The 22,890-nt window shown below is 17.0% G+C and overlaps 5 protein-coding genes across 5 annotated transcripts; 3 read left to right on the top strand and 2 right to left on the bottom strand.

Moving 5' to 3' along the window:
* Positions 1–1,000: 1,000 nt before the first annotated feature.
* Positions 1,001–1,804, top strand: PRELSG_1231800 (conserved Plasmodium protein, unknown function; the record flags this gene model as incomplete). Its single annotated transcript, XM_028678113.1, has 2 exons — positions 1,001–1,137; positions 1,702–1,804. The coding sequence occupies 2 exons, from the start codon at positions 1,001–1,003 to the stop codon at positions 1,802–1,804; spliced, it is 240 nt and encodes a 79-aa protein (XP_028534434.1).
* A 2,770-nt stretch (positions 1,805–4,574) lies between these two features.
* On the top strand, positions 4,575–6,924 carry PRELSG_1231700 (transcription factor IIIb subunit, putative; the record flags this gene model as incomplete). The annotated part of the gene is made up of 2 exons (XM_028678110.1): positions 4,575–4,577; positions 4,651–6,924. 2 exons carry the CDS (start codon positions 4,575–4,577, stop codon positions 6,922–6,924), a joined length of 2,277 nt encoding a protein of 758 aa, XP_028534433.1.
* Positions 6,925–7,780: 856 nt separating this feature from the next.
* MUS81 (crossover junction endonuclease MUS81, putative) lies at positions 7,781–11,694 on the bottom strand (the record flags this gene model as incomplete). The annotated part of the gene is made up of 2 exons (XM_028678109.1): positions 7,781–7,825; positions 7,987–11,694. The coding sequence occupies 2 exons, from the start codon at positions 11,692–11,694 to the stop codon at positions 7,781–7,783; spliced, it is 3,753 nt and encodes a 1,250-aa protein (XP_028534432.1).
* A 6,199-nt stretch (positions 11,695–17,893) lies between these two features.
* ApiAP2 (transcription factor with AP2 domain(s), putative) lies at positions 17,894–19,526 on the top strand (the record flags this gene model as incomplete). Its single annotated transcript, XM_028678108.1, has 2 exons — positions 17,894–17,939; positions 18,256–19,526. The coding sequence occupies 2 exons, from the start codon at positions 17,894–17,896 to the stop codon at positions 19,524–19,526; spliced, it is 1,317 nt and encodes a 438-aa protein (XP_028534431.1).
* A 1,521-nt stretch (positions 19,527–21,047) lies between these two features.
* Positions 21,048–22,355, bottom strand: PRELSG_1231400 (conserved Plasmodium protein, unknown function; the record flags this gene model as incomplete). The annotated part of the gene is made up of 1 exon (XM_028678107.1): positions 21,048–22,355. One exon carries the CDS (start codon positions 22,353–22,355, stop codon positions 21,048–21,050), a length of 1,308 nt encoding a protein of 435 aa, XP_028534430.1.
* Positions 22,356–22,890: the final 535 nt, after the last annotated feature.

Raw genomic sequence — 22,890 nt, 5'->3', positions numbered from 1 at the left:
ATTTTAAAACTTTAAATAAAATTATTATATTATTTTTTTTTTCAGCATTATATTTTTAATTTTTTTTTTTTAATGAAATAAATTTTTTTAATCGACATTTTTATATTACCACATTTTAATTATTTCAATAAAAAAAGTGTAACTTTATTTTTTTGTAATTTTATTACATTTTCTGTGTAATATAATAGAGGAAATAAAAATTTGGTGTTGATATTTATGCTCCAATACATAAATAACACTGTGCAAAAATTTAAAAAAAAAAATACAAAATGATAATAATAATTGCTATATTTAATAGTAAAAAAAAAAAAAAAATGGTATGAAAGTAATGGTATATAAACGGTTTAATGATTCTTTATTCTCAAAACACAATTGAATATACCTAAAAATATAAATACCATTTATTTTTCTGTAAAAAAATAAGAATTTATAAAAAAAAAAAAAAAAAAGTAGCACCCATTATGCATAATTATCATCGAAAAGTTAAAAAATTCTCTTAAGGCTTATAATTACTATATATTTTAATTTTTTGCAAGAAGTTATTGAATCATTTAAAGGAAATATGAAATTCTATAAGAAATTATACATTGCAACTATTAGTGCATATACTTTTATTATTAGGAAATTATTAAAAAAATGAGAAAAAAAAAATTTTTAAATGGAATAAAATAAAATGAAATAAAAAAAAAAGAAAAATATATTAGTACTTTAAAAATAAAAAATATTACTCATTTTTAAAATAGACAATTAACAAAAATATTTTTTCTTTTCTTTTTATTTTTCCTTTTACTTTTTCTATTTTTTGTTTTATTTTATTTCATTTTTTTTTTTTCCTAATTTTGTAATAATATATATAACTAAACAGCTTTTAAATGATTGTATTTAATAAATTTTTATAATAAACATTTTATCACATAGCATTTCTTTCTTAGACAAAATTTTTTTTTATCCTAATTTGAATTTTATTTTTTAATAATTTCAAAATATATATTTATTGAAAATGGTTGCAAAAAAAAGAGACGTAAAGGTACCTCTTAAAAAAAAACCAAATAAAAACACAGGAAAATTAACAAAATTAAAAGCAGCAAAAATCAAAACAGCTCATCCGACTAAAGAAAAGCTAAAATCCAAAAAACTGTATGATCCCATATTTATGAATATTGCTATTTTTATTTTTTATTTCTTTTAAAATTTTCATTTTACATTTGTATAAAAATTAATACGAGCTTGTGTATTGTCTGTGCATTATTTTTTCAGAACATTTCTTCTATTATATCACTATGAAAAAATATTTATAACTAAATTAAAAACATATCCTTTTTTATTTATTTTTTTTTTTTTTTTTGATATAATCTTTGAGTTGTATTATTGAATATTATTATTTTTTGGTTCACTTAATATGTAAAGTCCTCTCATGATAAATAATTTTTTTTTTTATTTTATGTTACTATGAGGCACTCAATATAATTGATATAAATATAATATCTTTATATTTTTTAAATGGAAATTTAAAAATTAGTATCTTTTTATACAAGAGATTAAATATATTTACTTTATATACTTTTTTTTTTTTTATAGTCAAAATAAAACATACATTTATATATATAGAGTATTCTTATATTTGAATAAATGCATATTTTAATTAGTACTCTTGTATATAAACACAACATCCACTTAAATTTTATTTTTTTTTATATTTAGAATTAGCAAAAAAGTAAAGGGTGCAGAGACAAAAAAAGAAAGACCAACAAAAAAAATAATTAAGAAAACTGTTACTAAAAGACCTATTAAAAAACAAAAATAATATGAATAAGGAATTTTCTGTTTTTTCTATTTTTAAGTTATTCAAGATAAAATAAAAGTATATGATGTTTATTAATAAAAATTATAAATTTAATAACCGTTGGTAGAGTAATAAATAAAATATAAAGGAATATATAATAATGATTTATAAAAAAAAAAAAGTATATGTATGCTATAATATTAGGAATAAATAAGGTGTAGCAAAATAGGAACTCTGATTTTTTTTTTTTACTAATGTGTTTTTAGGTTTATAAAAAAATTTATTCCTTTTTTCTTTTTTATTAATAACATTAGATATTATTATAAATATTAAAGATAAAATATCTATTTATATATATAGACACATATATTTTTATATTTGTTTTGTTTAATAATACATTCTTTTCTTTTTTTTTATTTTTATGAAATAAAAAATAAATATTTTCTTATTTTTAGTAAATTATATATATATTATGTGTATACCTGTATATATATATACGAAATGTGAGAATATTCGCCTTTATAATAAAAAATATTTAAAAAAAAAAAATGTATTATAATTATGAGAGATTTTATTTTTTTTTATTTTTATGTGGCTGCATATGATTAAATTTTAAAAAATATAATTTATTAAAATCTTTTCATATTTTTTCCTTTTTTTTTTTTTTAAAGTGGCATATGTTCTGTATTAGTCTTAACGATAACCAAAAAAAAAAAAAAAAAAATAAACATTTTTAAGGAAAGAGTTTTAATGTTTAGTAAAACACTAGTCTACTTAGTTTTCCGTAGTTATAAAATTCTCTTTTTATATAAATTATATTATAGAAAAACATTTCCTTTTATATTTCGTAGTGAAATGTTATGATTATGTATGTTTTTACAAAGGGAATTATAAAAGAAGATAAATTATAGAGTAAAAATAATAACAGAAAATATGCTTATGTAACTTAATATTTCTCATTTTTTTTTTTTTTTATAGAGAATCACTACATTGTGCTATAAATTTAGAAAAAATTGAAATATAAAATTAAGAAAAATCATTTATTGTATATTGAGCTATCTAAAAGAAAAAATCTTATTTCTTTAAATTATAAATTAAATAAAGTTTTGAAATATAAAACAAAATATATATATATATATATATATATATATATATATATATATTTTTAAATTGTTTTATTCTTTTAAATATAAAATGTCAATATAATTGATTAGTAAAGTTTTATAAATTCCAAATTATCAATCATATATTCATATAATTAAAAGTAATGTATTACTATAAAAGAAAATTATATGTAGATTATAACTATTTATTCATTTTTTAATATTTCACATATTTCTGAATAGTAATATTAAATAAAAAAAAAAAAAATTAACGTTATTCTTCATATATTTTTTGTAGTTAAAAAATTAAAGAAAGCAAATTGTATTTAGAATTATTGTGCTGTTAATAAATTTCTACCTTTTTTAATTTTAAAATTATTCATTATTAAATGATAATGAACTTTTTGGTTTAACGTACTACTATTTTGTTAAATTATTTTTTTGGTAATATAGAAGATAATCCTTAAAATTTTCTATTATTATCCTTCGAATATTATTATAAATACCAATTTTTTTTTTAAACAATTATATTAAGCTATATTATTTATATCAAATGAGCAAAAAGATATTTAATACAAAAAATATTTCATCTTATTTTAAATATTATGTTAAAAATTCATTGAATTTGTAAAAATTTTTATAATTTAAAGAGGAATACTTTTTTTTTATATTTAAAAATAAAATATTAAGATAAACACTTTTTTCATTTTTTATGTAATAAACTATTAATTTTTTCTTCTATTATAAATTATATTATTTTTCATTTTTTTATGTTCTTTTTTTTGAAATAAAAAAAAAGAATAAAATAAAGAAATATAAAAATTTTAAGTACTTTAAATTTCTTATAAAAATTATATATTTATATTTTTTATTTTTATAAATCATTAAAATTTTTTATTTATTTAATAGTTAACATAAATATAGATTTTTCAAACAAAAAAAAAAAAAAAATTTAATAAATGTTTTCTTTGCTTTTGATTTTTATATTTAAATTTTATCAATATAAAATTAAAAACATGAAAATAGTATTATTTAGTATATTACTTGATTTTTTATTTTTTTTTAATTGAAATTCAAATACATATATATAAAATAAAAATAAAATTTATCATCATTATTATTCATTAATCTCATAATTCAATATATAAAGTAATAATATATTTTAAAAATATATTTATTATATTTAATTATTCTATTATATGTATATGCATATTATATTTTGTTTGATTATTTAAAATTTTTCAATTTTAATTTTTTATTAACGTTGTTTTTATTTTATAATTTTTATTTTTTGTGGAGACTTAAACATAATTTAAATGGAACTAAAAACATACTGAAATTGCCATCTCAGGATAATTTTTTTTTTTACAAAAATTAACTGTATATGAATTTGTCAATGCAAGTAGTGATTTTAATATATATGAAAAAGAAAAGAGAATACAATTTAAAATTTATCTAAATACTTATTTTATGTTTATTCATTAATTATAACACATTTTTATTTTTTATTATATATATATATATAAATTATAGTGAATCAGCAAGTATGTAAAAGTTGTTTAAGCTCTGATATAGAAACTAATGAAGGACGAGGAGAAGTTATTTGTTTGAGATGTGGAACAGTTTTAGAAGAAAATAAAATTGTAGAATCGTTAGAATTTGTTGAGAATAATAATGGAGGAATCTCAATGGTATTAAAAAGAAATAGAAAGAAAAAATTTTTTTTAAAGAGTACATTTTAACTTTTATTATTATTTTTAATAGGTTGGTCAATTTATTCCATCAAGTGGGAATAAATCATTTATATTATCATGGGGAATAAGAGAAAGTAGAGAAATATCTTTACAGAAAGGATATATAAATATTCAAAAAATCGCTGATCATTTACATTTATCAAGTCAACATATAGAAGCAGCTCAAAGAATTTATTTAATGGCATTACAGAGAAATTTTACTATGGGAAGAAATAATTCTTATGTTGCTGCTTCTTGCTTATACACTATTTGTAGGAGAGAAAAGTCTCCAGTAATGTTAATTGATTTTAGTGATATTTTACAAACACCTGTAAAACCTTTAGGAAAAACGTTTTTAAAACTATTAAGATTATTGCATATCAATGTTCCAAATATTGATCCTTCTCTATTTTTGGAAAGATTTGCTCATAAACTTAATTTAAAAAATGACATTTATAAAGTTACATATACAGGAATCAAGCTTATTCAAGCTATGACTAGAGATTGGATTAGTACAGGAAGAAGACCTACTGGACTATGTGGTGCAGCTCTTTTAATTTCTACTAGAATACATGGAATATCAATTAATTCTAATACAATTGCTGATATTGTCAGGATTTCTAATCCAACTATAATTAAAAGATTGTCAGAATTTAAAAACACAAATACTGCTAAAATTAAAGCTTCTGAATTTGATAAAATTTCTATAACGGATATTCCATCAAATAGCATTCCTCCATGTGTTATTTATGACAATAAAAAAAAATTGAAAAATAATTTTATTGAAAAAAATAAAACCTTATCATTATGTGATAGCGAAGAACAAGAAAATAGAAGTAAAAAGTCAATATGTGATGGAGAAATTTTTAGTGATGATATTTTTTCTCAAAAAAGTAATGATGAAAATAATTTTAATATAAATAGTGGTATAAATGATGATAACACTTCTAATGACAATAGTTTGTTTCATATTGAAAAATTATCATATAATAATCATACTGAATATTCAACTAACAGTATTGTAAATGATGACAAGGAAAAAAACGAGGAAAATGAGAAAGAAAAAAAAAATAATAATAGTAATGATGGAATAAATTTAGAGGAAATTTGCAATGAAAATCCTAAAGGAAATGATATAGACAATTTGGCTTTAAAAATAATTAATACTATCAATATAGAGAATAATCCAAACATACTAAAAAATGCAAACAATAATTTCTTAATAAATCGTGATGAAAAAATAGACCGTACTACAGATTTGGAAAATTGTGAACTTAAAAAGAAAAAAGGAGAAATTTTTATGGATAATTTCTCTATGAAATCTACTACTTCTATGTGTAGTGTAAATAAATTATCAGACATGGAATCATGTGTTTCTGCATCTAACTTTTCAGATAACCTCAACGAATTAAATAAAGCTAAAATAAATGACGAAAAAAATTCGTTAATTAATGAAGAAATAAAAAATAATGAAAAAATGAACACAATCATTAATAATGATATTAGTATTAATGATAACGTCAGTTATATTAGTAATAATAATGATAGTAATAACAATATCACTAAAACTATTCCTAAAAATTATAATAATAGTAATTTATCTACAACGAGCAATTGTTATAACGAAACTGCATGCATAAATCTTAGTAATATTATTGAAAATAATAGCTCTACTGATGATAAAAAAATTATTTTACAACAAAATCATTTAAATAAAGAAAAAGAAATAATAGATAGTAGTTATTGTACTACTTTAAAAGAAACTGTAACTTCTGAATTAAATAATATCATAAATGAAGTAGAAGAATATAGTTTTTTAGAATGTAATATTGAAAATAAAAATAGAAATAATAAAAAAAATATGAATAATGCTAATATTTCAACAGATTTTAATTATTTTTTTGAAAGTAATTTAAATTCTATTAATGATCAAAATACTACATTTGACGGAAATTCAGATGCTTCCATTAACCAAAATGATGAAACTTTGAGTGATATATATGATAGCGAAATAGAAAATATGATTTTAACTGAAAAGGAAAAGGAAATAAAAATGTTAATATGGGATGACATGATGAAAAATTATTTACCACATATTTGTAAACAATTAAAAAGGCAGAAAAAAAGAAATCATGAAGAAAATAATAATGAAAAAAAAAAAATTAGAAATAAAAAAAAGAAAGTGGAAGATATTTCAGAAACTCAATCAACTGGGGATTCCGTTTTAAAAGCTCTTGAAAAATCTGATAAAAATTTGCCTAATAAAATAAATTATGATGTATTAAAATCCCTTTTTTCATCGTAATGGAAATAAAACTTGTTCTATTTTATTAAAAATATATTTTAGAAAAATGTTATTGATTATTGAATATATATACCATTAAAGCCAATTATTTTTTTAATTTTTTTTTAATAAATATCATATATAGGAAATATAAGTACATACATTTTTTTTTGTTTTTCCTGTGTAATGATATATAGTCATAAATAATTTTTTATATGTTTTTATAAAAAATTATACTTTTGCTTTTTTTGATATTAAATTATAATTACTTGTATTTTTTTGAAGTTTTTCTTACAGTTACATATATTGATATTATTTTAATAAGAATTGCTATATATACAGATATTCATATAAAATACGTTACATTTTTTAATTTTGTTTTTATTAAGCATTTATTACTTTTTTCTTTTATAGTGTTCAATAGATCTGTTTTTTTAACAAACCTAATTATAAATATTTGTTTTTTTTTTTCCTTTTTTAAATCTTATGATATATTTTCTTTTAAAATTTCAACTAAAAATAAATTCTTATAGACAATATATTTTTATAAGTAGTTATACTTAGCAATGTTTATAATAAAAATTAATATAAAAAAAAAAAAAAATAAAATAATTTAAAAAAAATATATATAATAATAGTTAAATAAAATATGAACAATTACAATAAAAAAAAAATGTTTGTAAGGAATGGTATTATTCTCTAAAATTTTTGAATGAACATATCATAAAGTTATTTAAGGAAAATTCATTCATCTAACAAAACAAAAAGAGATTACATGAAACAATATTATAAAATGAGTCAATATAATTTAATTATAATATTATTTATTATTTTATTTTAAAATTTTTTAAGTAAAATTTAAAATATGTTAAGAACATTATATTGAATCAGGGGCATATAATAGTCTTAGTTGTGCTATCAACTGAAAAAAAAAAAAAAAAATGTCATGTATATATATATATTTATTTAAAAAAAGTGTAAATATATATGTATGTACATAAAACTTGAATAAATAATATATACAGATTGAGGTTAATCTTCAAGTAAACATTTCTATATTGATATAAAAATATAACAAATTACTTGTGTATCTATTGGTGATTTAATTTTTTTTTTCCCTTTAATTTCGTAATTTTTTATATAAATTCTTTTAATTTTTTCAGCTAATATTCCGTTATGAGTATATTTATGAAGTGCTTGATTTAACTTAAAAGGAGTTGGCCATAAGGACAAAATAAGTTCTGTAGCATCCGATCCACACATATTAATTAATCTTAATTGTTTTCCAAATACTTCCTTGACAATGTTATTTTTTGATTTTTTTGATTCATTATTCCATTTTTCCCATAGGCATGAATTATTTTTTAAATACATTGATAATTTCTCACTATTGTGAATTTCTTCATTTTCTTGAATTTCACAAAATCTTTTTATATTTTTTACAATTTGAAAATGAATTTCACTTAATAAAAATAAAGTATGTTTCATATTTTGGCTATTTAGTATAGAAAAACCACTTACTAGTTGCGTACTATATTGTGCATTATTTAATGTTTCATATGAAATTTTTGAAGAGTTCATATAATTTTTATAAGAGTTATTACAATTTTCTATTAAATATATTATATGATACATTTCATTTGATCTCATTAAACGATATTTTTGCTCTTCATATCTACCATCTATTATACTAGCACTTAAATCATTTATTGTTTTTCTTTCAATTATCCATTTTAAAACATATTCTTCATATTTTATGTTTTCTTCCTCCTTATCAACCACTAGATCATCATTTTTATTTAAAATGTTCACATAATCTTCCTCATTTCTATCTTTTTCTTGTTTTTTTCTCTTTTTTCTTGTTTTTTTCTTTTCTGATGAATTATCAATATAAACTGCTCTCCTACACAACCAAATAGTATCACCTAACGGCAGATTTCTCGTTATATAATTTACATTGTTATCTTTGAATATTTTTTTCATTTTTTCGTTATACTCACAATTTGAACCTGATATATCTCTATTATCAATTACCATAATTATTTCATATGGCCCATATCTAATTTGACTACTCTCGTTTTCCATTTTTATTTTGCTTTCATTTCCTTTTCTTTTTTTTCTTACTTTATTCTTTTCCTTATTATTATCATGATCCCCATTTTCCATTTTGCTTTTTTCATCCAACTCAATTCTATTTCTCTTTTTTTTTTTATTATTTCTCATATAATTATTTATATAGGAATTATTCTGTTTATCAGATGATTCTTCAGATAATTCAATTATGTCATAATTATAATCCTTTTTTCTAAATTCTTCTATATTTTCTATAATGTCTTTACCTTGATTATCATTATTTTTTTTATTCCCTATTGATGCTAATTCTATTTCCTCACAATTATTTACTAAATTTATTTTTTTTTTAACTTTTGTGCTAGCATCAGAATCATTGTTTAAATTATATTTTTTTTCATAAGTGCTATTATTACCGATACCTTTACTGTTATCACAATTTACTGTATATATATTTTTATAATTTAATTTTTCTACTTTATTATTAGAAGATATGATTACTTCTCCATTACTTTCTTCTAGATCTTTTATTTCTATACTTGGAGTTATATTATCCTTACTTAAATTTTCAGGATTAAAATAACTATTATCAGTAATTAAATTATTTCTTTTATTATTAATATCAGTACTAATTATATTAGTATTATTCTCTTCATATTCTTTTAATATAATATTTTCGCTTTCACTTTTCTTCTTGTACCGTAACAAATTTTCTGATTTTGCGTTTTTTTCTTTTTCATTAATCTCTATTTTTGCATTATAAATAAAATTGTCTTCTTTTGGTGGATAACAAGTTAACAAACTAGAATTATTATTTGGCAAGCTTTTATTTAAATTTTTTTGTTCTAATCTTTCTTTTAAACTTAATTTTAATTTATTTTGTATTTCTTTTTTTTTATTTTCCATTTTTATTTCAAAATAACTATTTTTTTTTTTTTCTTCTATTAAATTAAAGTCCTTTAAGCATTCATATAATTCCTCCTTTTTAATATTATCATTATTTTCGATAGTATTTAAGTTTTCGTTATTTTGATTATTATTCTTGCATTTCGTTATTTTTGTTTCATCTTCTTTTTTTTTAATATGCACCTTATTCATATTATTTAAATAGTAATCTTTTGTATTATTATTTAATATCATAAACTCTCTTTCATTATCAATAAACTTTTTGTTTTTATAATATTGACAATTTTTTTCAATCTCAGCATTTATACCTGAAGAAAAATTATAATTTGCATAAGAACTATTTTTATCTTCTTTTCTAAGGATATCACTATTTTCTAAATTTTCTCTTACACTATTGCTTAATTTTTCCTCTGTGTCTGAATTACAGTTATAAAAGTTTTTTTTTTTTTTTAAACAACCAATTTTATTAGTATCATATTCTATTAATGGAATATAATCCATATCCTTTTCTTTTATTTTTTCATTATATTTGCCCGGCTTATAATTATATTTGGTATCACAATAAATTATTTCTTCTTTCAAATTTTCCTTTAACTCATTTATTTTTTTTGATACGTTTTCCGTGTTCTTTAAATTCTCTTCTAATTTTATTACGCTTGTATGTAAACTGTCTTCCTCTAAATCATTTATTTTTAAAGATGCTTCCTTATCTTCACATTTTATAGTTAACTTTGTTTTCAATAACTTTTCTTTTTCTTCATCTAAATATTTTTTTCCTTTTTCTGTTAATTTCATTTTATTAACAATTTTTAATTTCATTTTATTTTTTGGAGTTTTACAAGATTCATTTTCAATATGCTCTATTTTTTTTATTAAATCTAACTTTGTTAATCTATTTAATGATCTAAAATTTATATCTACTGATTTTTTATAATTTTTTATAAATCCGATATTTATTTCTTCCTTTCTCATCGCATTTTCTTCATATAAATGACTATATTTATCAATAACAATTAGAATGTTTTTTTCTAGATCATTTAATTTTACTTGACTGTTTTTTTTCACTAAACATTTTTTATAATTAGAAATAGTTTTTTCATGTTCATTTGGATAGGATAATATACTTATTGATTCACCTTTATATTCCTTAGAAATTTTATTCTTATCTTTTTTATTATCTGAAATAATAGTGTTGTTGTTTAAAAAATCAGCACAGTTATATTCATCTGTTTCATTTGTTAAGCATAAGGTATTATTATTTCTATTAAAATGAGAGGTGTTATTATATATTTTATTATCTTTCAGTTTGCATTTAGAATTCTTATTCTCTTTATTTATGTAATCATTTTCTATTTCTTTTAAATTTTTTATAATAATATCGTCTTCTGATATATCATCTTTTTTTTTTATAATGCATATTTCATTAAATTCTCTTAAAAAATCATTAGAACATTTAATAACTTTATTTATATGATTATTAATATGAATGTTATCTACATTGGATACGCAATTATCATCATTGTGGGTATTCCCATTTTGTGATTGTATTAATGCCTTTTCAAAAAAGTAAGAAAAACGCTTGCCAACACCTTTTAATTTATATGCATCAAAACAATTTTTAATAGGTAATGGATATTTGAAAATAGAATTAAGAATTTTTTTAAAAGAAATAACTAAATTATTATGACCTTGAGCTAATGCCTTTCTTTTTAAATTATTAAAATAATCATAAAAAATGACATTTTGAGGATGTATACTATAATTTCTCCTAATTTTATTTTTAATTAACTTTTGAACAGAACTATATTCTTCCATTTACTCCATATTATATATTATTTTTCGTAAAAAAAAAAAAAATATAATAAAATAAAAACATAAATATATATATATATTATATTATAAAAAGATAAAAATAAAATTAAAAGCAAAACAACTAATATTTAATATAAGAAACAATAAAAATAAAAATTAATCTTTACAAGGAATTTTTGTTATTATTTTTTTTAACATTTTAAGAGAGATACATCATTATATTACAATGCTAATATAAATGTGCTTCTTAATAATATATATATATATATATATATATATATATATATATATATATATATATATATATATATATCTACATTTTATTTAATACATTATTAATGTATCAGTGTGTTGTTGTATAGTAATAATATAAATTTTTTGTATAAAGTAAAAATGAATTTGATTTATTTATTTGCATTTTATTATATTACAAAATAAAAAGAAAACAATAATAAAATTTTTTTTTGTTAAAATTTACAAATTATTGGTATATGTGATTAATATAAAAAATATTAAAAATACAAAACAAAACAAAAAAAAAAACCAAAAAATTACTAAGGGTAAAAAAAAAAAGACACTTTTTTTTTTTTTTTTATCAATATATAATTTTTCTATATAATCCTTCAAAAGAAAATTTTAAAGATGTATGTTAAATTATTAAAAATGCAACTTTCAAATGTATATTTCAGTAATAACTATCTAAAATATACAATATTTGTTTTTTGCTAGGTGTTAAAGTTAATATATTGAAAATATGACATATTTTTAAATTATAACTGAAATTTATTTAATTTTGATTTGCAATTTAACTTCTGCTATTTTTTTTTTTATTCTTAAAAATATTTTTTTACTATGCTGAGTTAAAACATATTTATTTACTAGTGCATGTGTTTACTAAAATTTCCTATGAATTTCAGTCTTTTTATATATTTTAAATTTTCAATATATTTTTTTTCTTAAAAATTTACTTTAATTTATAGTTGGTAAGAAAGAAATTATACAAAAACCAAAAATTTTAATAACGATTTAATATAGTTGTAAAAACAAAATATCTAAATAATTATGAAATAAATAAATTAATAAATCAATGTAGATTTTTTAAAAAAAGCATTTTTTTACACGCTACATATTTTTTTTCATATATCTAATTTATTTGTTTATTTTATTAATTATTAATTCTTTTTTTATTTTTGTATGAATATTTCTATTTAAATATTTTTTATATGTATGCATTTACATAAATAATTTAAATTTAAGTACATATATATATATTTTTTTTATTTAGTATTCATTATAATTGAATTAGAAAAAAAAATTTTGAAATGACATTATTCTTTATATCTATGAATACTTCATATAAATAAAACTTTTTTTAAAAATAAAAAAAATTAGTTTTTTTCATTTTCTTTAAAAAAACACAATACTATATATATATATTTTATATAAAAAAAATAATTTAAACTTTTTAAAAATAAAAAATTAACTTCACTCATTTCTTATTTTTTTATTATATGTATTATTATATCGTTTATTGCACTAAAAGAAAACTATATAGCATTTCACATTTACTTATATATTTTAGTTGAATTAATTTACTAAGCTAAATAAAATGATAAAAGCATGCGGAGATTTAAATTTTCTTTTAATCACATTTTTTAATAAAATTATAGAATTTTAAAAAAGGAAAAAACTTATATATATATTTATATATGTATGAAAAAGTTATAACAAATATGTTTCATTTATCAGAATAATTTTTATAAACTTTTAATGAAGATATTATAGCATCTTATTATTTAAAAAATATAATAATTTTTTTAATTTTTTTCATTAAAATAATTCAAAAAAGTAATAGATGTTTGGATAAGAAATTTTATTTAAATGTCCATAGGTTTAAATAATTTCTTCTTTTTCACTACAAAAAAATATTCTATTTTAATTTTCACATAATAAATCTTAAAGAATTTTATGAATATAAAAAAAAATAAAAATTAGTATTTTTTTATTATATTCTTTTATTTAGTTTTTTCCTTCATTGTATTTTTATATATATTTTTTTTTTCATTCTTTTGGTAAGCAATGATAGTTGTTATTTCATAAAATATTTTATTAACAATAATGCTTGTAAAACATCAAAAAATTTAGAAAATTTTTATTTTATTTAATATACAAATGTACATATGTGTATAAATATATACTTATATATACTATTAAACTTTTAATTAATTTAAAAAGACTAAATTAGAAAAAAAAAATATATATATATATTTATTTCTTTTTGAATGTTTGTAATCAGAATATGCAAAACTTATTTCTTATTAAAAAAAATATTTTGAGATAACTTTGAGAAAAATTTAAATAAAATTTACAAAATAACATATATAATAAAAAAAAATTTTCTATATAAAATTGAAGAAATATATGTATATATATATTTTTATTTATATAAATCAACAGAAATAAATTGGCACACGCTGATGTATAAGAAATTATCTGAACACGTAAAAAAAAAAAAGAAAAAATAACTAAATACTCAAATATACTTTTAATTAGTAAAAAAAAATATATATAAATATATATTTTATTAAAGAACAAGAAAAAGAGTGAACATAAAAAAAAACCTTTTTTTATTTATATGGAGATAAAAATTAATATAAAAATGCAAGATATAAAATGTGCAAACAAATATTTGTTCTGATTATTCACTTATAAAGAAAATATATTATTTTTATAAAAATTTAAAAATAAAAATAAGCATATATAAATTAGCTAATTATTATTATTTTTTTTTTAATAACAGTGAACCTATGATATATTAATTGTAAATATTTTTTTTATTTTTTTTTCATATTATTACATAAATAATTATTAACTTTTATCTGTACTAACAAAAAAAAAAAAAAAAAAATTTTCTATTGTTGTAATAATTTTGATCTGATACATTAAAATCATTCGTTTTGTTAATTTTTTATTTTTTTTATTTTTAATTGAAACTATTAATTGAATAATTTTTCTTTTTTTTCTTTATTTATATTAATTATTTATTCTTTTCATTTCCGTGTGTATATTGAAAAGCATTAAAAAATTTATCTTCAGGTTGTTAACCTAGGAATAAACTTTTTCCTTTTTTTTATAAAAATAGTTGTATTAAATAGAATAGAATTTAAATAAAAATTTAAAAAATTAAAGAAATAATAAAAAAAATGAACTTTCACATATATAAATACTTCCAAAAGTATTATATAAAACCTTAAAACATTGTTACATAAGTTTGAAATTTTATTTTTGCAATTATTTATATAAATGTGTAATTTTTTTGTATGCATGATTAAATATAAATTAGATATAATTAATAACTCATATTCGCATCATATATTTACAACTATATTATTCATTTTTTTTTTTTTTTATAACTTAAAGGAAATACATCTATTTTATTTGTAGTGGCATTATTTTTCTATTATGAAAAGAACAGAAATAGTAAAAAATGAAATTATAAGTTATATTCATAAAAATACATAAATTTACTATTACATGAGTAAAGAAAATAATATATTATGAAAAAAATATATTAAAAAGTTATATTTTATAAATATTAATAAATAAAAATAAATGAAATTTTTTTTTAGTTTGGTATTTTAAAGTAATATTTATATTTTTCATTTTACCTAAACTTCTTATGGGGTAGCTTTTTTTCTTTTTATGAAACTCTATTTTTGTTTATATATTAAATATTTATAGAATGGGAAAAATAATATAAAATCTTAATTATATAGATATATACATTTTGTATTTAATAAAAAAAAAAAGAATATATATCTTTTTTATATATATGTTTTTAGGTAAACGGAAATATTTTTTTATTGTAAATAATACTTTTGTCTTTTTTTTTTTTTTTTGTTTTGTTTTGTTTTTATTTATATGTTAGATTCATACATTAATATTCGTCTGTTCTGCTTAGTATCCTGTTTATTTATATATTAATCTACCTCTACTTGCATTATATATATATTTATCTTTATTTAAACATTTATTTGTGTAATTATATATTTATTTAATTATTAATTTTATTCTTTTATGTATTCTTGTGTTTGATTTTGTGTATATAATTATAATATCTATATATGCTTTCTATATGATATAGAGATATTTAAAATTTAGTATGCTATATTTTTTTAATAGTACTCATTTTTATGTAATTTTTGTGATTTAGAATAAAAAGGAAACAATATTTTCTTATTATTTTATGTGTTTGTAAATTAATAAAAATTATATGTATTATTTAATGTTAAGTTGAAAAAATAAAAATAAAATTACATGCTAATTATTTTTAATAAAAATCATGTGAGTATATGCATATTTTATTATTATTTTATTTTTTATTTTTTTGGTAAACATTTAAATATAAAATTTATGTTTACAATAGTTTTATTTTTTCTTAATATATTAATTTTGTAATTTTGTTTTATAATTCTAAAAGAGGATTTTTTTATTTATTATTTGAATATATGTTTCTAAGTAAATAACACGTATGCTTCTCTGTATATATGAAGGAAATATATCACACGATTAAATAAGAAATTTTATTTATAAAAAATAAAACATTTTTTTTTTATAATAATAATAATAATATTAATTTTTTTTTTTCTTTTCCTTTTTTTTTTGTTGAGTTTGAATTTCTTTAGTTTTCTATTATATTTTCTTATACATATAATTTTAATATTTAATTTTTTTATTTTTTTTTTAATATACCTAAATTATTTTATTATACGATTTTGTATTTGCACTAAACAGAATAAAAATTTTTTGTGGACAACTTACTTTTTTTTTTTTTTAAATATTTATGTATAAATATATTGAAGCACCTATATATGTTCATATATATTTTTGTTAATTTTATTTCATTTTAATTTTTATAATATTATTCCTGACTAATAAATTATTTCTAAAATTTTTATTTTATTAAAATACTGTTTTATAAAATCATTTTTAATAATAAAGTAATTATAATAACAGCATTTAAATTACTAAAATTTAAAATTCATTTTAGTTTATGTTTTATTATTTTGTTCTAGCAATATACATTTTTGAAAAACTAAAAAAAGTAATATTTTATCTTGTAAAAAGAAATAAACTTTTAATAAATATATATAAATATTTGTATTACCTATTTTTTTTTTTTTTTATATATGCATATGCATATATATATATAATATATATATATTGCATATTTATTCTAATTTTTAAATATCATAAATTATTTTTCTTTTTAATGAATAATTACATTAATAAATATCTTTATTATTTTTCTTATTTATTTATCCATTTATATATTTAATTATATTTTTATTTCTTATTTTCTTTTTTTTTAAATTATCAATGTTGATTTAATTTAAATCTTTTTTTTTATGTTTTTAATATTAATAATCTATTATTTATATATAAATGCATATATATATATATATATATATTTTATAACTAAACAACATATTTTACTACATAAGTAAAAATAATGTTCTTTTAATAATACATAAAAAAAAAAAAAAGAGGTAAAATTTTAGTTTAAAGGAAAGATTATACTTATGAAATTTTTAAAAATAATTTTTTATTTTAATATGTTATATTAGAATTTTGACAAATTTATATTTCGTATGTTTGTATTTATGTAAGTATGTATGTATATACGTATGTATCTATGTATGTATATGTGTATATATATATAATTTATTAGTATTATCATTATTAGTAGTAGTATTATTATTATTTTATTATTATTATATATATAATCTTATTTTTTTTTTCACTAAATTATTCTCTTAAATATTATCAAGAATTTTAAGAGGAATATATTTATGGAATTTAGATGAATTAAAAAAAAAAAAAAAATATAATAATAATATAGAAAATAAATAAAGTCATTAAAATAAGAAGTATAATATATATATTTATTTGTATATATATATATATATATATATATATATATATATATATATATATATAAAGATATATATAAATAGATATAGATATATATAGATATAAAGATATAGATATATATGTATTCACAAGATGATTTTGTCCCAATTTTTATAACAATATTTGCGCGAAAGTTAAAGTTTTATTTTTAATTGAATTTATCCAATTTGCAAAAAAGTTCAAATTGAAAGAAAAAAAAAAAAAAAAAAATAAATAATAATAATAAATAATGATTAATTACTCGGATAACAAGCATATCATTGAAAATCAAAAAGGTAATATATACAAAAAAGAAATTAGTTTCTTTCATATTTGTAAGGAATTATAATACTATTTTTATGATATATATATTAATTTTTATTCCAATATTTTTTCATGTTCATTTGATATATTTTATGTATAAGTATATATATATATGTATTATCTTATTTTTGTTAAATAATTTATAGTATTTTCACTTTATATATATTATTAATAATTATAGATAATGTTTTCTTTTCTTTAATACTAAAGATATTTCTTCATTAATTTTGTCTATATAATTTCATTCTTTTGTTTTTGTCTAAATTTTTTTTATTTCTTTTTTTATAGAAAATGATTCTAATTCATTTAAAAATCGGAATGACGAAAAAGGTTCAGATATAAATGATTCAGATATATATGAATCAAACGACGATAATACAAAAAATAAAGGGGTGTGGTATAATGCTAGAACAAAATGCTGGTTAGCATGTGTAAAAGGAAGTGGAAGGCATCTTCGAGTATTTTCTGTGAAGAAACATGGATATAAAAAAGCGAAAATGTTAGCTGTAGAATGTAAAAATGCAGCTTTTTACAATGATAGTAATAGTAATAATGAATATACAAATAAAAAAAATAATATTAATACAGATATAAAAAATGAATCGAATAGTAACAACACCGATTATGTAAATGATTTAAAAGATTTTGATTATAAGAAAAACGACAGATCAAATGAAGATAAAATAGAATCAGAAGAATCTATTGATAGTAAGAATTCAATTGACATGAATTACTCAAACAGTCAGATAATTATGAAAAATGACAAATCAAATTTAAATGCAGATTCTGAAAAATTAAATAAAAAAAGAAGATACAATACGCGAAGATGTAATTATAATTCTTCTAATGAATTAACTAAGGATAATAATAATAATAATAATAACATTAATAATAATAGTTTTCATAATGAATACAATAATATAAAAGAAGAAAACCAGTATATTTCTAGAAGCGATAATTATTCTGAAAGGAATGAAAAGTATAAGGAAGAATCAAATAATTATCAGGTGGATAATAAAAAAAAAAAGAAAAAAATAAAAGATCAGTTTAATTATTTTATAAAAAATGATAATAATCATAATAATAATAGCAGTTGTATAATAACTGATAAAGATTTTCAAATAGATTCACCTGAACAAACAAATGAAGAAAATTTTTTTATAAAGCCATTTGTATATGACTATAATGAAAATACAAAAACAAAAAATAAGTATAACGAAAACGAATATAATGTAATTTTTACAAATGATTATTATTCCGATTATTGCTATCAAAATAAAGATGAATATAAATCAAATTTTATTGATTTAACTAGAGAGGCATTAGCTTTGATTTTACAAGATTTGAAAAAAAATGTTGTTCCAAAAGTTCCAGTAGGTATAGAAAAAAGAGAAAGATATGCGAATTCTTTACGTTTATGTTTAAGAAATGCAAAATTTACAAAACACTTTAATGAATTAGAACCATATTTAGAATTATTTAGTGAATGTATTAAAAATAGTAAATTACCAAGCCATATGGATTTGAAAGACCAACTATTTTATTTGGATAAATTATAAAAAAAGAAAAAAAAGAAAAAAAAGAAAAAAAAAATGAAGATTTTCTTATTTTGTTTTATTTTTTTTTTTCTTATTTTTTTTCATTCTTTTATCTTATATATTTATTTTAATTATATTTACACTTATAATTTATATGTTTTAATAATATTTATTATTGTAATTTAAGTTTGGACTAATATACAAATTATATATTTATATAATTTCATATATATAATATTTCTTAATTTTTTTTTATTTACATTTTTAAGTTTAGTAAAAAAATTGCACTTTTAAAAAATATGTGTTAAAATACATGAATATATTCATGCGTTAGTTTTTTGATCACACAAATATTATATATATATATATAATTATAAAATTTAATTATTTTTATGTAAAATCTAATATACATTTCTCAATTTGTTATTCGTTCTGCAAAATTTTATGAATAATTTTATTATGAAAATTAATCATTTATATATATATATATATTAATATATTTATTTTTTCTTATCCAATGTTACTTTTTTTATTTTATTTTTTTTTTTATATTTGTTTTCTTTTTTGTTTGTTATATACATTTCACATTGAAAAAAAAAATGTAATTTAAATATAAATTTATAAAGAATATTTATTCCAAATATAAACAGGATTTTGAATTTCCTAAAAAATTATACAATTACGAAAAATAAAATTAGGAATATTTTTAGTATATAATTACATATTTTTAAAGAATAGTATTAGTAAACTCTAGAAATATTCTATGATTATTTTAATTTTCATTATTTTATATATATAAATATTAATATATATTTGAAAATTTTTTATATTTCAATAATAATTCTTTGTTTTTTTAAAAATTAAAATAATTACATGAGTTAAATTGATAACATTATAAAAGTAAAAATAAATTAAAAGGTATGATTTGATATCAAGATAAATAAAATAAAAAATTTAAAAATAACTTTTTCATTGAAAAGTTATTACATTTATTTTCAAACATGATGTTTCATCATAGTTGTTACATGTATTAAAAAAAAAAATACTAAATTGTAAAAAAAAAAGAAAGAAATCATATAACGGATCATACAGAAGAAATTAATAAAACATGCTATAAAAAAAAAAAAAAAAAATATAGTTAATATATTTAACAAAATGTTATCTTAAAAATAAAAACAAAATGTAATTACATTATAAAAAAAAAAAATATAACAAATAAAATGTAAAGTTACAACAAAAATATATGCAAGGAAAATTATTTAAAAAAAAAAAGTAAAATAATCTTTTTTATTTTTTGTCTTTAATTATTATAACAAACACATTTTAATTTTACTAAAAAAAAAAGAAAAACTTCGTATTTATCTTATAATATTTTTAAATTATTTATTATTTAATAATAAGAAAAAAAATTTAATTATACGAAAGAAATGAAGTAAAAATACTTTATAAATTATTATCTAAAAAAAGAAAAGATCAGATGTATACATCTATTTATATATATAACCTATATATGTTTTATTAAATTAAAAAAAGAAAATAAAGTTACTTTTTTGTTGTTTCAGTTATAAATAAATCTATAAATTTCTCCTTATCATATGCACTAAAATCGTTAAGAAAATCAAAGTCATTAAAGCAGGAATATTTTTCTGATTCAGTATTTTTTTTTTTTAGTTCCAAATCTAAGTAATCTTTTTTGTAAAATTGATTGGTACTAATATTATTTTTTATATTTTCATAAATAAAAGGATTATATAATGGTTCGTTATTATAAATTAAATTTCTCATAACAAAATCTTTTTTATCTTTAAAAATTGGAAATTTTTTTTTTTGTATATCACAAGTTGCACTTGGTAAATTATCATAATAATATGGCTTATAAACAAAATGAGAAATTCCTTGATCTTTTTTTTTATCTGAATAATTGCAACTACTGTATTTATTAATTCTATGTAAATATTTGCTGTTATATAATACATTATTTACATTGTAATTTAATAATTTATAAAATGCATTGTATTTAATTATAATTCTTTTATTTTTTAATATATTATTTAGTATATCCGTACCTTGCTTTAATGAATAGATCATACTTGCATTAACATTTGTAGGATCTGAGTTGCTATATACGTTATTACTTAATTTTCTAAATGCAAAAAATAATAATTTTAATTGAGCTATTTTAATATTTTTAATTAAATTTATAAAATTTTTTTCTACAATATCTGCGTCTAATTCTATAAAATTATCGTCAATATTATTATTTTTGTTTTCTAGATCTTTTGTATTTCTTTTCATTGAAGTGATCAAACTTTTTTCATTTGTTTTTAAATTTTCTATTTTATTATCTAAAAGTTGTTTTTTTAATTCTTTCATTTGCAATGTTAAACGTTCATTTTCAGCTAAAAGTATTAATTGTTCTTGCCTAAATAATTTTAAGTGAGAATCTTTATATTTTAAAACTTCTGGATAACGACTTTTTTGATAATGCATAACACCAAATGCATTTGTAATTAATTGATTAATAGCTATTTTTTTCAGTTTATAGTTAATACTATTACTTTCTATTAAATTAATAAATTTCTGTGCTGCTGATCCTTTTCTTAATGCTTTATAAGTTATTTTTCTTGCCTCTTTTAAAGGAATATAATTTAATTTTATATCCTTTTCTCTATCTTCTAATATTTTTTTTAAATTATTTATTTCAATTTCTTTTGTTGATAATTCTTTTTTTAATTTTTTTTTATCTTCTTTTAATTTTTTGCAATCTTCACTAATATAAACATCATTTTTGGAAATTTTATTTGCAGCACTTTGTTCCGAAACATTTAAATTAGCTGTAATGTTTGCCATCTTATATGTATGCATATATATAATATATTATATTCATATAATATAAAATATAACTCAAAAAAATTCAGAGAAAAAAAAGCAAAACATATACAAAATATGTATATAAATTTATCAGAACATCAAAAAGTCAATAATTTAAATTAAAAAATTAAATATAATACTGTGCATAGTGAGAATAAAAAAAAAAAAAAAAAAAAAAAATAGACAATTGTATTCATTTAAAATAAACTCCTGCAACTTAAAAATGCGAATATTACTTTAAAAATAATGTATATATACTTAAAGAAATAAAATATAATAATATAAAATGTTACAAAATTGGATAAAATCAAATAGCATAATATAAAATTTGTTACAAATATAAATATTTCTTTAATATTTCTTCAATAATCTTTTACTTATTTTTGCTTATTTTTACTTAATTTTACTTTATTTTCTTTTTTTTTTATAATTTCATTTCTATTTATTTAAAAAATATTGAAATCATTTCAATTACATTATCACATATTCATACAATTTAAGGTTTTATTTTTTC

This window comes from Plasmodium relictum (genome assembly GCF_900005765.1).
Source record: "Plasmodium relictum strain SGS1 genome assembly, chromosome: 12".
Classification (NCBI taxonomy): Eukaryota; Apicomplexa; class Aconoidasida; order Haemosporida; family Plasmodiidae; genus Plasmodium; species Plasmodium relictum.
Note: the sequence above shows the minus strand (reverse complement) of the source record. Positions and strands in the feature narration are given on the sequence as shown.